The 16,968-nt window shown below is 50.4% G+C and overlaps 1 protein-coding gene across 5 annotated transcripts in view; it reads left to right on the top strand.

Annotated features, from left to right (window-relative positions):
- The first annotated feature begins 245 nt into the window (after positions 1 to 245).
- The window catches only part of ARHGAP22 (Rho GTPase activating protein 22), a 158,678-nt gene continuing 141,955 nt past the window's right edge, over positions 246 to 16,968 (top strand). The window contains exon 1 of one of the 5 annotated variants that reach the window (XM_059662079.1): positions 246 to 1,017. In XM_059662079.1, the coding sequence (XP_059518062.1) occupies positions 966 to 1,017 (52 nt within the window). In that variant the 5' untranslated portion in view covers positions 246 to 965. The remainder of the gene's footprint in view (positions 1,018 to 16,968) is intronic. The other 4 variants (XM_059662076.1, XM_059662072.1, XM_059662074.1 and 1 more) reach the window with 4 other exon arrangements.

Raw genomic sequence — 16,968 nt, 5'->3', positions numbered from 1 at the left:
CGGGTGGCAGCCGCAGCCTGAACTTTGCTGGGGCAGCCAGGAGAGGGACCCTGCGGTGGGAAAGGGCCCCACCACCAGGAGCCAGGAGCATGGCTGTGCTTGTTTCATCTGCATAACAGTGGCTGGTTCTGGAATGGAAGACAAGGTGCAAGTTCAGCATAGCAGAGGCGGGGGCAGGGGCAGGGGCAGGGGCAGGGGCAGAGGCAGGGAGACAGGCTGCGGCGGGAAGGTCTGTCTGGCGTCCCCCAGCAGCTGCCCCTCCGCCTCTGAGCTCCACATGTGCAACCACAGCAGCACGTCAGTGAGGCCAGCTGCACAGACTTCACTTGGCTGTCTCCTGACCAGGGTTTCTCTTTGATTTTCTACAACCGTCAACGATGCCCAGTTCCCAGAATGGAACGAGAAGCAGACCTGTGGCGGCCAGTGGATCAGGGTGCGGCCCGGCCTGGGTGCCGACGCGCTGGGCCCCCTGCCCACCGAAAGGACTGCGCCCGCAGCAGCCGTGGGGGTGGCTCTGGAGGCCGGGCACAGGTTTGAGAGCGCTGTCTGTGCCCGGTTTCCCGCACAGAAAGGCACAGCTCCTTCCCAGTCCAGGTCAGCAGGTGGCGAAGGTCACATGTCTGACCCGTGAGGGAGGCGTTGCCCTTTTACCAGCTCCATCCCCACTCTTCCTATGGTCCTTGTCATCGCTGTTCTCATTCACCCTTTGAGGAACTGATACTGGAGGCCCCGTGACTTGCCCAAGGCCCTCCCCGATCCCTGGGGACACTTGCACTGAGGGGACGGATTCCTCACAGCGAGGCCTCTAGTTTGAAATCCAAGGAAGCGCCGAGGCGGGCATTCTAAGCCGCTCCTGGAGATGCTGCCTCCTGCACTGCCTAACGCAGCTGCTTGAGGATGTGGCTGCTTCTCCCTAAAGGCGATGCCCCAGGACCCTGTGCGTAGACTGCAGCTCCGCCCTCGCCATGCTGCCCACGGCCTCCAGCAAAAGAAGAACGCTTGCGGCCAGATATTTTGGTAAGAATTCCGTTTCATTCTGTGTGGAGGAGGATGACCTTTGCTCTTGGGAGGGACCCTCTCAGCGGGCGGGCTGGGAGCAGCCAGGGCCCCGGGACTGGCCCGGGTGCAGTGCGCACCCCGAACTGGGGAACGGTTCCAGGTCCGCCTGGTCAGCAGCGCCTGTGGTGTGGCGAGGGCTGGCGGAGCCTGGGCTCTAAGGACGTGCAGACCGAGGTTCGTAAGGCGCATCCTTTCCGGGGAAGGCTGTGCTTCCTCCGGCTGCGCTGGGCCCCGTCTGGAAACAGTCCAGCCAGGCGCTTCTACAGAAATCCAGAGGACGGTGTCGCCCCCAGCATAGTGGGACGCCCTCTGGTGGGGGTGCCAGCTGGGAGTCACGCAGGTGGCTGTGCAGCAATGCTTCAGGTTCTGGGAACCTGGCCCCTTCGGGTGATGATTGGAATCCCAGACACAGCGGGGAAAGGGAAGGCAGTGGCCCTGAACCCGGCTGTGCTTTAGAGCCAGGAAGGAGCTTTGTAAAATCCCAGGCGTTTCAAATCCTGGACACTGTCTCATTGATTGAGGGCGGGTCCCAGGCAGCAGCATATTCCTCAATTCCAGGGGAGCCTACGGCTCAGCGGGCTGGGAAGCACGCATGGCGCGAGCCCAGGGCGGCCCAGCCTGCGCAGCCTCTGCGGGGCCTGCACCGAGTTGGGAGGGCAAGGAGTCAGGCTCTGTGTCTGCAAGCCGGGTGCTGGGACCTCTGCGGGCGGTGGGCGGGCGCTGCAGGGTGTTTGATGGCTCTGGACTTCCCTTCTGCAATAGGGGGGGAGCAGCTGAGTCTGGCCTTGAACTCTTCTCCGTCCTAATGCGTGTGGGTCTGTAAAATCTCCACATTCTAGCATCATCAGATTTGAAGGGAAAACTCACTTGCTTTGATGGAAGGTTCCAGCCACCAGGTTTTCATGTCTCCTGGCTTCAGTGTGCAGATGCAAATCATTTAAGAAAGACAAATGAGATGCTGCATGCATACCTGACTTCTTAAGCATTTACTCGGAATAATTTATTACAGTGAAATTCACATAAAATTAACCATTTTTAAGAGATGCGTTAATTCCATGTAATTACATGCACAGTGTCTGTGGCCCACCACCTCTCTCCAGCTCCAGATGTTTTCATCACCCAAAGAAACCCCCTCCCCTTGCTCCGGTCTCTCTCTCTGCAGACTTACCTGTGCTGCGTAGTTCACGTGAACAGACTCATGCGACATAAGTCCTCTCTTGACTGCTTCCTTGACTTAGAGTAATAGCTATAGGGGTCGTCCACATGGTGACATGCATCGCATACAGCGGGCAGCTTTGTCAAAAGGCCCCGCAACGCCACTGAGAAGAAAAGGGGTCAGTCGACATGGGGAAGTGGCTTCCCACCCATCCTTGGTCTGGGTCAGCCCTTTTGTCTCTTCTCCCTCTCCCTCTCTCCCTCTCTCTGCCTCTCTCTCCCTCTCTCTCCCTCTCTCTGCCTCTCTCTCCCTCTCTCTCCCTCTCCTTCCCTCTCCTTCTGTCTGTCTCGGTCTCTATCTGTCTCCCTCCCTCCACCTTCCCTCCCCCTCCTTTCTTTTCCCTCTCCATAGATTCTGGAGGAGACTCTTGAGGAACCTGAGCTTGTTTTTAACTGAGATGTTCAGGGAGTTTGGGTAAACAGAAGGTTCTTTGGGTCAACTGTGCTGCCATACTTCACTTTACTTCGCCCACAGTGTAGTCGAACCAGAAGCCACCTGCAGCAGGAAGCCAGAGGCCAGCCAGGTCTGGGTCTCCTTCAGGGGCCTGTGCTGAGGCTTGCACCCCGCCATGGGCACCTGTGGCTCTAGCACGTTAGAATTTTCCTGTGACACCCCTGTCTGTTCCGGCCAGCTGCACCCACTTTGATCAGCAGCCTCCCAGACCTCTGCTTACCGCCGGCCGGCTGGCCTCTCCTAAGGACGGAGGCTTCTCCTGTAGCTGACCCTCCTGGGCACTCCCCACCATGAGCGGCCACTGCACGCCTGAGCCACAGCGGCAAGAAAGATGGTGGCCTCTGCCCACACTGGCCAGAGTGTCCTAAATGAAGAAAGCAGCTCTGAACCCAGCTAATCCTACAGGTCCCCAACTTCCTGACCCACAAGCCGACCTTCAGCACCAACGGGCACCTTGGAAAGGGCATCCTCCTCCATCACACCCCTCCCTGGAGCCTTCTCGACTCAGTGGCTTTGTTCACATGGCCTTTCCAGGCAGGGAGGCAAGAGTATGTCCTAGGAGATGGAAGCCTGGGAGGGAGGGCACTGACGGGTAGAAAGGGGTGAGGGAGTTGATGAGTGGAAAGGTAGGGGAGTGTCGCGTTGAGAAACTTGGGCTTTCTCGCGAGCAATGGGAGCTATTGGAAGTAGTAGGCATAGGACTGGTGAGGTCAGGATTGCTTGTAGAAGAATGACTGGCAGCAGGGTATGAAGTCAAAGCTCACCTCTTCATTGGTCTTGCTGAATCTACCCTTTCCCTTCATGTCTTCTCAATACTGCAGCTGGAGCAAGCTCTTAAAGCCTAAACCTGATTAGACCTGTCACTAGCACAACACATGCCCGTGGCCTCCCATCCATCCAGCCCACCATCACCCATCACATCCTCTCCGTGTGCACCCGCACTGGCTCAGCACCAGCAGTGCCGCCTCGGTATTCCTCAGGTGTGCCAGGTCTGCTGTGTGCTCTGCCCTCTCTCCAGCGCACCTTCCCCCAGAGATCACGTGGCTCACAAACTCTCCTCCTTCAGACTTTTACCCAAATGCCACCTTCTTTGAGGCTTTCACTAACTGCCCGTCTGTCTCACATTGTAACTGGGGCACAGGTAACCTGCCCATCAGTATCTCAGAGACCCAGGCTGAAGGCACAGCCATTATCTCAGGCGGAGCTTGTAGCCAGGCCAGATGGCAAAGGGAGAGATTGAACTCTAGAAGGCTCTCAGGTTGGCAATAAAATCCTTGTCTGTAAGTCATACTCCAATCACAACTCATTGCCCCAACTACACACCAGGAGTTCAAAAAGTACAGCCCTACTGCGTGCCAAGAAGGAGAGGATTGAAAGTATTTGGCAAGCCACACTAATGACTGCACTAATTTTTTTTACTGTCTTACTTTTCTTCATAGTAATCTTTATTATCTTATATAGTTAGGTATTTCATTAGCTTTTTCAGAATTCACCCCACTGAGTGTATAATTCAATGATTTTTAACAAATTCATAGAATTATACAACTATCACCATAATCCAGTTCTGGGACATTTACATCGCGCAGGAGAGTTCCTTTGTGCTCATCGCGGTTACTTCGCACTCCCACGTCTAGCCCGAGGAGAGCCCCTGTTTGCCCTGTGTATCTGTAAACTTGCTTTTTCTGGACACTGTGTGTAAGTGAAATCATCTGCTAGGAAGTCTTTTGCATCAGGCTCCCTTCACTTGGTTCCTGAGGTTCATTCATGTTCTCGTTTGTGTCAGCAGTCTGTTCCATTTTAGCTGAATAAGACTCCGCCATATGGGTGTGCGTTTTGTTTATCCACTTACCAGTGGATTTACAGTCGCATGGTCCAGCGTATGGTCTATTCTGAAGAATGGTCCATGTGTACATGAAAATAAGGTATACTCTACAGTCATGGTGAGGAGTGTCCTATACATATCAATTAGGTAGAATTGGTCAGTACTCTTATCCAAGCCTTCTATATCATTGCTGATATTCTCCTTAGCTGCTCTATCAATTATTGAGATTAGAATATTGGAATCTCCAACTCTTCATGTATTTTGAAGCTGTCTTGTAAAGTCTGTATATATTTATAATTATAAGTTTCCTGATGTATTCACCCTTTTTCCATTGTGAAATAATTCTCTTTGTTTCTTTTCCTAATGTCTATTTTATTTTATATTTACACTAGAGGCCCGGTGCACAAAATTCATGCACAGGAAGGGGGGGGGGACATTCTCAGCCTGGCCTGCACCCTCTCCAATCCAGGACCCCTCGGGAGATAACCAGCAGTCAGATATCCCTCTTGCAATCTGGGACCGCTGGCTCCTAACCGCTCGCCTGCCTGCCTGCCTGACACCACTTACCACCTCTGCCTGCCGGCCTGATCACCCTTAATTTCCCTCCTCTGCCAGCCTGATCACCCCTAACTGCCCTCCCCTGCTGGCCTGATCGTCTCTAACTGCCTCTGCCTCGGCCCCTGCCACCATGGCTTTGACTGGAAGGACATCTGGAAGGACATCTGGAAGATGTCTGGTCTAATTAGCATATTACCCTTTTATTAGTATAGATAGTTACAGATGTCTTACAGTTAATGTTACATGACATATCTTTTTTCATCCTTTTCCTTTTAATGGTTTTGTGTCAGTGAATCTACAGTCTCCTAGACAGCAATAATTGAATCATGCTATTTCATGAAGATAATGTTTACCTTTTGATTAGAGTATTTAGACCATCCACATTTACTATGATTATTGATATGAATTTAACTTCACCATTTTGTAATTTGTTTTCCATGTGTCACTTTTATTTTTGCTTCTCTGTTCCTTCTTTACTATCTTCTTTGTATTACTTTCCAGCATACCATTTAATTTTCACTGATTTTTTTCTCTATTTTTGTTATTTCATTAGTGTTTCCTCTAGAGCCAGAGGCCATTTGGGAATTTAGAACATCATTTGTGGAGCGTACAAAATGACCAAGTTAACAATTAGCCAGCTGTATTTGGTCACACATTTCATCAACTCACCCTAAGGCCTTGGCAGGGCCAGACCAAATGATTTCCCGGGCCTTCCGTGGCTCTTCTGCTGGGCATTCCCCACCCCTGCTCTAGGGATTACAATATGCATTTTGATCTTAATCTATTTCAGATGAATACTTCATTCCAGTAAAAATAGAAACTTTGCTCCAAGGTAGTTTTATTTCCTTCCTCCTCCTTTGTGTTATTACTGTCATATATATATCACATCCACACATTATAAACTCCAGAACTACTGTTACAATAATTGACTTATACGACAGTGGTCACATAAGATCTTAATAAGGTGGAAAACTATCACCTAGTGACCCCATAGCCATCATGACAGCATATTGCACTGCAGTACTTACATGGCTGGGATGATACGGCGTGCAGTGTTCATAAAGCCTGCGGTAGTGTGTAGTACTGTCCCAGGCCTCCACATTCACTCGCTGCTCACTAAGTGACTCACAGGACTGTCCAGCGCTGTAAGCCCACTCATGATGTTTCCTACCACAGGTGTACCTTTTTCAATCTTGTGTACTATATTTTTACAGTGCTTTTCCTATGTCTAGATACATAAGAAATTACCATTGTGTTACAGTAACATGCAGCACAGGTTTGCAGTCTAGAAACAGTAGGCTATGCCATAGAGCACAGGTGTGCAACAGGCTGGACCAGCCGGGTTTGTGTGAGTGCGCATTAGGATGTTTGCACAGTGACAAGATAGCGTAAGGACACTTTTCTCAGACTGTATCCCATAACCAAGTGATGCATGACTTATTTACAGATAAATAACCGCATATTTATCATTTCCTGTGGCTGCCTTTCTCCCTGTGGACTTCATTTCCTACTGCCAGCTTCGTTTCCTTTCACTCTGGAGAACTTCCTTTAGTGTTTCTTATGGGGCAGATCTGCCAGCAAGGCATTCTCCCCATCTTTATTTACCTGGTAATGTCTTTATTTCGCCTTTATTTTTGAAGGACAGCTATATGGATATAGAATTCTTGGGTAACAGTTTTGGGGTTTTTTACCCTTTAAATATGTCCTTCCACTTTAGCCTCAATTGTTTCAGATGAGAAGTCAGCTGTTAATCATATTGATGGTCTCCTCTATGTGATGAGTCATTTTTCTCTTGTTGCTTTCAAGATTTGCTCTTTCTTTTTAATAGTTTTACTCTAATGTGTTGAACTATAGACTTCTTTTTATTTATCCTTTTGGGATTTTTTTTTGAGCTTGCTATATGTGGAAAATAATATGTTTTCATTAAATTTGGGCACTTTTCAGCCACTAATTTTTCAAGTAATTTTCCTGTCCCTTTTTCTCTTTTGTCTCCTTATAGGACTTGTAATATATGCATATCGGCATGCTTAATGTTGCTTTACAGGTCTCTCAGAGTCTGTCCTTTTTTCTTCAATTGTTTTGTTCTGAATTTCTAGGTTCTTCAGATTGGATCATTTCTATAGCTCTCATTTCAAATTCACTTATTCTTTCTTCTACCATATCAAATCTCCCATTGAGCCCCTGTTGTAAATTTTTCATTTCAGTTATTGAACTTTAAATTCAAAAATTTACATTTAAAAACATATTTTATATCTCATTGAGATTTTCTATTTGTTGATTCATTATTGTCATGCATCATTTAAATTCTTTAAACTTTTTTTCTTTAGTTATTTAAACACATTTACATAGTCGTTGATTTTTTAGTATTAGTCTGCTAAATACAAAATCTGAGAATACTCAGAGAGTTTCTATTGACTTTTTTTCTGAGTATAGGTCACCTTTACCTATTACTTTATATATGTTATTACTTTTTTGGTAAAAACTGGACATTTAAAATAATATAGGAATTCTGGATTCTTATTTACCCACTAAGTACTGTAATGTTGTTGTTAAATTGTTTATTTGGTAACTTGCTTAGGATAAATCTGTCACCCTCATGGTATGCAGTCACCAATATTACTGCTTATATTTGTTTTTCATTATTCCTTTTATTTTTAAGCTTGACTTCCTAGGAGTTTCTGTGCAATTCACTGATCAGCCAATGACTGGACCAATGTTGTTTTCAAATCTTGAGCCAGTAAATCTTCCATTCTCGACCAATAACTCATGTTTGGAGTAGGGAAATGCTGTCAAAGTTTAGGCTATTTCAGGTTTGGTTTTCCATAGCTCTTATTTTCTTCTGGGCTCTTCATATCACCTCTGTACATGGCCACAATCTTAGGGCTGGCAGAGGTGTGAGGTACAGTGACCTTCTCTGGTCTCCACTGGACATGCATGTAGCCTAAGTCAAAACATGTGTGCCCCAAAAAGACTACAACCACAGACAGAGCATTGATTCTACCCCATTTACCTACTGCCCAGATTGTCTATTCCATTGACAATGCCTCTTGGTAAGGGCATCTCTCACCACCGAAACTTGAATGAGCCACTTTTAACTTTGTGAGCAAAGTTGATGTACCCCACCCTGGCCGAACCTCTGTGATGACTGAGCTGGGGGAGTGAGATACCCTAGGCAAGAACACCAGACTCCCACTCTTCTTACCTAAGGTACAGCAGTTTTTCAAGTATACGTGCTTTTGAGACTTGCATGCCTTTGGTCAATTCCAGAGAATGAAAATGGTTGTTTTTGTCAATTTTTTCCTAGATTTATAGTTGCATTTGGGGAAGATGACTTGCTGACCTCATCACTCATACATACCTAGAAGTCCTGCTTACTACTTATTTATCTCACCTATTATCTATCTCCCCTCTCCTATGAAGATGCAGGCTCTATCCTACCTGCTTTATTTCCACTACTCCTTTCGTCACTATTCAAACACCACTTAGAGGGTCAGGGCAAAGGTTAATGTGAGAGCTGTTTTCCCAGTGCCTTATTGAGTGAGTGAGTGAATACATGAATGAATGAACAGCATGGAGAGAAGACTAGTGGGGGTCAGAGGGCCTTCCTGCAGACCGGAGTCGATGAGAACATAGAGGGACAGCAGGTTTGAGAGATTAGGGAGGAAGGATGGGCAGTGCGTGCAGTGCTGGGCAGGAGAGGCATTGAGGATGCCTGGAGTTTCTGGCTGTGTAGCAGCAGGGTGTTTGGTTTGGGTGGTACAGGGCAGTCTTGCCGAAACCAGGCCCTTCATCACAGAGCTAAGCAACCATACCGGGCCCAGGTGTCAGAGAAGCTGAAGGAGACTCCATGGGATGTTGGGTCAATGGCAGGCCCAGCTGCTGCCTCGCACCACTGAGGTGAGTCAGCTGATCAGCAACAATGTGTGTGCTGCAGAATGGCTGCTGCTCCCCTTCCATCTCCCAAATCGCCCCAGAATCTCCCTGTGGCACATCCTAAAAGGATGTGTTCTCAGCTGGCCAAGATGCTGTATAAAGCCACCTCGGGTGCTTATTCTCTGGTTTTGGTTACGGGAAGCCAATGGAAGATGCGAGGGAGATTCCAGCAGAACGGCTCTGGATGGGGTAGCTGATCGGTGGAGATCTTAGTGCCACCACTTTCTTACCTCCTGGTCTTATTCACGTGATAGCATCTCTCCACTGGGTTCCTCACTATGAAAGAAGGTAGTGATGGGTTCCTCACAAGACTGTAACAAGGGATTGCCCCTCTGATAGAAAGCAGAATTCAAGGAAGGGCACAGGTAATTCACGAGTGAATAGAAATTCCCTCCCGGACAAACCAAGGATCCTACTGTTAATCTCTGGCTGTGAACCTTTCCTTTGGGAGTGATGGGTTTGTTTCTGGTGGACCGTCTGTGGAGGGACACAGGGACCCTCTCCTTGGAGCCAGGCACCCAGTCTTCTCCAGTGTCCAGGGAATGCAAACCCAAGACCTGCCAACTGAGGGTCCCAGAGGAAGGTGGCCTGTCGTAGAGATGAGCGCTAGTTGGGGTCACTGAAGGTCTGGGAAGTTGATTCAGTGGGTCCCTAATGAAGGGTAACATTTGTTTGGTCACTTAGCACACACTTGTTGTGCCAGGTACTGCTCCAGGCCCTGTGGTGCAGCAGGTAACAAAACGGGCATTCACGTTCATCTAACAAGGCATCTGCAGAAAGCTGTCCTCGGAAGTTCCATGTGGACTGTGGGCCTCTGGGGGTAAATCAGGATCTTTCAGGGGGAGGGAGGGTAGAGGGGCAGTAGAAGTTGTTTAATGAAGTATAGTCATTACACAGAAGTTATAAAATTTAAAGCCTCCGGCTCCTGGTCCCATCTTTAACATGTAAAAAGCTTAGAAATTGTCATTTCTGTCCTTACAAAGAAAAAGCTAAGCAAAGTTAAAATCAGTGACTTTTCTTAGACCCATCAGAGAATTGAGGTGCCAGGTAAACCACCACCACAAATCTAGAGACAGGGGAACTCGGAAAATAACAGGCAGGACCAGCTTCCCCAGTGTAGGATCCATGGGAGCCAGGAACTGGCAAGAACATCAAATGGCTGCTTGCTGGAGGCTGATTTGCGTCTGGATTAGCTTAAGTGGGAGAAACTCCTGGGGCCATGATCGGGGAAGCCCTAAACTTTCATGGGTTTTCCCTGCAAGAACTCCACTAGATTCTCAGGATGAAGAATCACGAAAAATCCCCATGTGTTTTGGGCAGGGAGAAGGGAAAAGTAACAGTTTTAAATAAGACCAAAGCTTTCTCAGTAACAAAGCCCTGCTCTGCAACTAAAACAAGTTATCAGAGGCTTAGCCACCTGGCGGAAGGCAGTCAGCACCCTCCAGTAGGAGAGAAAGAAGCCATGTCATACTTCCAAAGGTCATACTAGAGAGGACGAAGGCCACAGAAACACTGATCATTGATCCTGAGACTATAAAGATGCACCCCCTCTCACACCTTAACACCCCATCACAACAGAAATTAATGCAGGGCACGGCTCTGTGGAAGGGGTTGTCAGGAAAAACCAGACAACAGAGGAGGGGAAAACGAGGATATTAGAGAGAACGGAAGCCTCCGGCACCTACAGATACAATAAATGTTAAACACAGAATAGCTCCCAGCCAGATAAGCTTAAATCCTCAAACTAAGACTTATTCACCTTAGTTTCTCTCATCCAGTACACTAGGTATGGCTTCAACCCAAAATTACAAAGCATGCTAAACAGCAAGAAAACGCACATAAGGAGCATAGAAGTCACCTCTCTGTCCTAACAGCAAGTAATGAGCTGAACAGTCTGAAAAATCAGCAAACCTGCTAAGATCTGAAAGAGAGGGGAGGACCCAGGACAAACCACTGTCCCCAAATCAGAGGGGCAGGTGAGTCACGACTTACTGGAGCAGAGACTCCCAAGTGGAAACCCCCAGGGAAGCAGCACCAGGAAGAATGTCTGAGCTGAAACTGATGAGCAGTGTGGACACACTGAGAGCTGTCCCCACCCAGGTTCTCACAGTGAAAAATCCCCTGAGCTTCCAGCGGGCGGGGGGGGGGGGGGGGGGGGCGGGGGGGGAATTATCTTGAAATGTCAGAGGGCTCTGTTCTTAACAAGGCCTGACCTCAGGGGAAACTAGTCAATCACAGCCTAACCTGTGGGGTTATTAGAGCCCAACTGGCCTGGGGAAGGGAAACAGTGACCCCCAGCCCACACTAGCCAAGCATCAGAACCAAAGTCAGACATGTCAGATTTGGGAGTCATCAGATAGAGAACTTAGAGGAATTATGATCAGCATGTTAAGGACTCAAATAGAAAAAGTAGACAACATGCAAGGACAGATGGCTAACATAAGCTGGGAGATGGAAACTCTAAATCAAAAGGAAAAGTTACAAATCAGACACACTGCAACAAAAATGAAGACTGCCTCTGATGGGCTCATCTGCAGTTTGGACATGGCTAAGGAAAGAATCAGTAAACCTGAAGATATGTCATTCCAAACAGAAAACTCCAATCTGAAATGCAAGAAGAAAAAAGAACAAAAAAGCAGAACAATATCTGAGAACTGTGAGATAATTTCAGAAGGTGTAATAAGCACATGGTTAGTATACCAGAAAGAGAAGAAAGAGGAGAGAAGAAATATTTGAGGTAATAATGGCCAAGAATTCCAAGATTGAAGAGTGTGTGGTAGGGAACTTAACCTTGCTCAAAAGGAGGGCTGGTCTTTGCCCTTGGACTCTGAGAGGTAATCTCTGTCATATCTGATAGGAGTTCCTTCATTTAGGGCAGGGCTGACTATACCAACTAATAGTCCCAGAATAGGCTTCCCAACCCAGAAAGACCAACCATGTGCTATAGGGTGGGGGCTTTGGGTCACGTGGCATTAGTCAACCTGGAGGCTGAGATCAGCCATTTGGATAGTCAATCAAGCTCATGTAATTGAGCCCAAATAAAACTCTGAAAACTGAGGCTAAGGCAGGCTTCCTGGTTGGCAGTGCTCCATGTGTATTGTCATGTATTGATACTTGGTGGGAAACACTTCCTGACTCCATGGGAGAGAACAAGGGGAGTTCAGAAGCTCATCTATTTCTCGCCAGTCTTCACTCACTGAGGAGTAGAGGGCATTAGTCTTGAGGAAGCTCTGAGGGGTCAAGACTGGGGTGTCAGGGTTCCTACCCAGTTTGTTTCTTGCCAACACCCATTCATGCTGGGCTCCCAGGCTGGGCCTGGGCTGGACTCAGGACACAGGAGTCTCCATGCTGGGCCCTGGGCTGGACAGGGGGCATGAGGAGGACAGACCATAAAGGCCGCCATAACCAGCTGGGATTTGGGAGTGGAAACTCCGCAGCATGTCACGCCACCCTCCATGACGGCTTAGTATGGTCCACAGTTGCTCTTGCGGATGAGCCTGTGCGCCCTGCTCTCCACGCTCCCGCAGTCTCCTGCTCTTAGCTGGCCTGGGAGGAGGCTTTGTCCACATTCCCACCGTCATGGTGGGGCTGCCCCAGGGTGGATGGACCACGTGTCTCTCCTGGGTGCAGAGAGGTGAAGCATTTGGGAGGTGTTTGCCATCTGTCATAGGAGGGTCGCAGCTGCTTCTAAGACTTGGAGGCTCATTTACCCAGGTCTCTCTTAGGGCTCGGTTTCCTGGTGGTGAGCTAAGCATGTGGGAAGCATGTCCTATTCTAGGTGACACGCTGTGCACATAGGAATCCCTCCTTTGCTAGGATCCCAGCGGCTGAATGTAGGTGGGTGGGTGTGGAGCAGAGACCATGTTCCGGAAGCCTTGAGGCCCCTCATTTGTCAGGCCAGAAGGAAAGCCCAGCAAAGTCGGTGTGTGAGAGTGAGTGTGAGTGCTGGGCGGAGGCATGAGCACCTCTGGTCTGATTCCTGCTAGAATCGCCACCTGAGAGGTATTGGAGAATTAGGACAGTGCTACACAGGAAGGGGGGAGAGTTAGGACAGTGCTGCACGGGGTCGGGGGGAGGGAGTGGTTAGCAGCTCGGGAGGCCATCCCTCGAGCATGCTGGGAACAGCAGGTGCATGGCTTTGAAGCCCTCTCATACACTGCAGAGTCTGGTGGCTGTGTCCTGCGTTGTTAGAACGTAAGCTCTGGAGCAGGCGGACCTGTATTGAATCCCACCCCATCCTGACTCCCTGCGTTGCTGGTGAGGCTGCACCCAGTTCCTTTGCTACATGGAGGTCACGGTCACTTCAAACAGCTACTCGAGCTAAAGTATGTACTGTACATGGTATACGGGATCCCCTGCTCACAGTGCGTGTTCAGTGCGTGTGGTTTGACAATGACACAGGCCTGCCGTCCTGCTGCTGAGGAATGAGCCATGGAAAGGCACACACTAGCGGGTCTCTGACTTCCCGCAGCCCCGGGAGGGAGGGCCCTGGGAGCCCACCTTTCATATGAGAGAGGGGTTCAGGTTCAGGGAGGGGCCAAAGCTCTCCTGCTGGTGTGGGCGGCAAAGGATGTGAGCCCCCGAGTCTAACTGCTCCCCACGGCCCCAGGGCTCGCCGAGGGCTCTTCCTAAAAGGCCCCTCATCACCAGACACCGGAGGAACGTGAGGGTCACAGGCTGTCACCATGCGCTGCGCGTAGGCATTTCATCTGCTGCTCCTCCTCACCACCTGGCTTAGGTGTTGTTCTCTAGAGAATCGGCATTATTTTCAGAGAAATGACAACTGCTCTTAGGAGCAGAGCCTCCGTTATGGGTAGAGCCCCTCTGCCTGAGCCACTGCTCAGCACGCGGCCCACCATGAGTCCGCTCAAGGCCACAGCCTTTCCGGTCCCAGTCATACCTCGCAGGTCTGAAAGTTGCCAGGGGGTCTACAGGCCTCTTCTCCATTTTCTACAAATGAAAGCTGTTCTAGGGAACATCTTGGCTGGAGGGGCAGGCCCTGGCTGAGGCTGAACTGCAGGAACCGGGTGTGTAAGGGCTGCGTTTCCCGGGTCTACCCAGAGGCGTGTGTCCTCTCACTACATCCTCTCTCCAGCCCTTGCCAGATGGTGTCCGTGTCCTCATTTTAAAGGAGAGGAAACAGGTGTGGAGAGAATAACCGATTTGCCCAAGGCCCAGCTCCTCATCACTGGCCGCGCCAGCTCTGGAAACCAAGTGTGACCGCAGAGAAGGCTGATTCCAGGAGAGGAGCTGGCCCTGGCCCGTGGCTCGGTTGGTCGGCACTTCGTCTGTGCACCAAAAGGTGGTGGGTTCGACTCCTGACCAGGGCACATACCCAGGTTCCGGGTTCTCTCCCCAGTTGGGGAGTGTACAGAGGCAACTGATAGAGATTTCTCTCTCACGTCGATGTTCCTATCTCTTTTCCTCTCCCTTCCGCTCTGAAATCAATAAAAATATATTTTTAAAATGTAATTGAAAAACACGCACACCTACCCTAATATTAAGGAATGTTATTTCACATGGAGAATTAAACACAAACCAGAGTCACATCAGGAAGTGATATTTTATGGTCAATGTGACTTCCTCTTAAGAACTCTGAGAGCAGATGAGTCACAGTGACCCTCTGCACCAGGTTCCTCTTTTGGGATGTGCCCCCAAAATATTCTCATTGTGAACGTTTCTGCGTCAACCCCAGGAACTCGGGGTTGGGTTCAGGTGTCCTTAGCGTCAAGGGTTCTGAAAGAATAGGGATGTGCCCTGACGGACAGCCGAGGGGCTCGGGGGCGTCTGCCACGTAGTCTGCTTTCTTGTGTTTGGGCAGAAGCGATGCCCCCTCTCTCCACGGCCACTCTCCCCCTCCCCCTCCCACCAAGGCGCCGCTGCAGATGCGCCATGGCCCCAGCGCACCACTAACCACTAATGAAGTGTCCGGAGAGTCGTTAGGCGCCTGCAGTGATGATGTGTTTTCTGGAAGAACCAGAAGGAGAGCTGGGACAAAGAGCTGGAATGGAGACCGGTGCCCGCGGCCTTCCCTCACAGCCACAGGGACCCGCTGCCCTGGCCCATGCCCGCGGCCTTCCCTCACAGCCACAGGGACCCGCTGCCCTGGCCCGTGCCCACAGCCTTCCCTCACAGCCACAGGGACCCGCTGCCCTGGCCCATGCCGGCGGCCAGCTGGAGGCAGCGGGGAGCATGGAGGTGGCACCTAACCTGCCCCTGGCCGGGCAGTCCACCGAGGGCTGCTCGAGGGCAGGAGGGGCACTAGAAAAGACCCACCGCCCCCAGAGGTGGCCACGCTGGACGGGCAGGCTGGGGGCCCCTGGGGGCCACATTTTGTGAGCAGCCACCCTGGGACCAGATGCTTTTGCTCTTAAAAGGGCCTGGCATGTCGGCTGGACCTTATTGCTGACCGAGTGAGATATTCCGAGAATAAGGGTTGAGCGTCCAAAGGGCAGATGCACCGCCAGCAGCCGGGAGGCACCTGCAGGGCGCACAGCTCCCACTGGGTGGCGGCAGCCGTGGCAGAGGACCGGCACTGTGGACAGCGGGCGACAGCGTTTCCCGGCGGCTCTGCGACAGGCCCGTGCGGGGAAGCGTGGGCACCTGTCAGTTTGCACGTACGTGTTCATGTGTGCATGATGAAGTCAAGTGCATGGGGAGCATGGGCCCCTGACCCTGAGTGTGATCATCTGCCTGGGAAAGTGCGGACAGTGTGCACTGGTGTGAGTGGGAGCATGCGCAGTCTCATGGGTCTGCCCCCCTCTCACTAGATTCTAGGCTCCTGAGCGGGGCGGGGCCTTTCCCGGCTTCTCTGCTCATCTGTTTGATAACTGGCCTAGAGGCAGCCACATCCCTACATGTTGTGGAGGGCCTAATACCTACCAAACATGCCACCTGCTGTCCTTCGCGATCTCATTTAATCTCCATCGCAGCCCTAGGAGGTGGCTCTGGCCTTCCGCATTTTGCAGCTGAGGTGTCTGAGGCACTCAGAGAGGGCGTGGCTTGCGCGATCTGCTTCAGCCAGCGCAAGGTGCTGCCAGACTGATCCCAAAGCCACCCTGTCTGTGGTGCCACACCACCGCCCACACTGCGGCAAACAGAACAAGAAAGTGGAAGTGCCTCAGGAGGTAGACGCTAAGGGGAGCCATGGAGTCTGCAGGGGTGGGCAGACTCGCTCCCTCTGAAGTCACCTCCCCTCAGTGTTCACACCGAGAGGCTGCCGGGCAAGCTATGCAGAGCTGTGAGCAGAGAAGCAACATTGGAAAGGCATGAAATCATTGACCGAAACACAAGCCTCATGTGCCAAAGAGAGCAAAGTGAATCGCAAGCTAGTGAGTGAACTCTCTACAGTGTGGTGCAGCTGCCACCTTCTTCGGGAGGAACGCAGACTGCATTACTCTGTAAGGCTGGGCATCACATTCCTGAGGACATGCAATATTGCAGGAACATCTGCACACTTACAGGTGAAAACACAGCTCGCTGGGAAGAACGAACCGGTAGTGGTTCTCCCCAGTTTATTAGGTTGTCAGTGCACAGCTGTACGCTCACACACACTCTTGGACATGTCCTTATGTACTGTTCAGCAGCTGCAAAGAGCGCACAACCAGCCTTCCCACCCACTTGTGGCAGGCATGGCAGATATTATCATCTCCATCTGATGCATGGAGGTACGGGCTTAGAGATGTTAAGGGACTTGCTCAAGGTAACTCAGATCAAGATGATGGAGCCAGAAGTCAGATTCCGGTTTCTTACTCTTCATCCACTCAGCTTCCTACTGTGAGATGCTGCAGAGCTGTTCCATGGCCATTAAAGCATTTGCATTTTGCTTTTAGTTGAGGCCTTAATCATCTCCTGCCTAGACCATCCCAACCCTCCTGCTCAATTCTTAGCCTTCAATACCCCCAACAGAGCCACTTCACCCTGCTAA

The sequence above is a fragment of the Myotis daubentonii genome, chromosome 13 (assembly GCF_963259705.1).
Source record: "Myotis daubentonii chromosome 13, mMyoDau2.1, whole genome shotgun sequence".
Classification (NCBI taxonomy): domain Eukaryota; kingdom Metazoa; phylum Chordata; class Mammalia; order Chiroptera; family Vespertilionidae; genus Myotis; species Myotis daubentonii.
The sequence above is the reverse complement of the archived record's forward strand: the minus strand, read 5'-3'. Positions and strand labels throughout refer to the sequence as shown.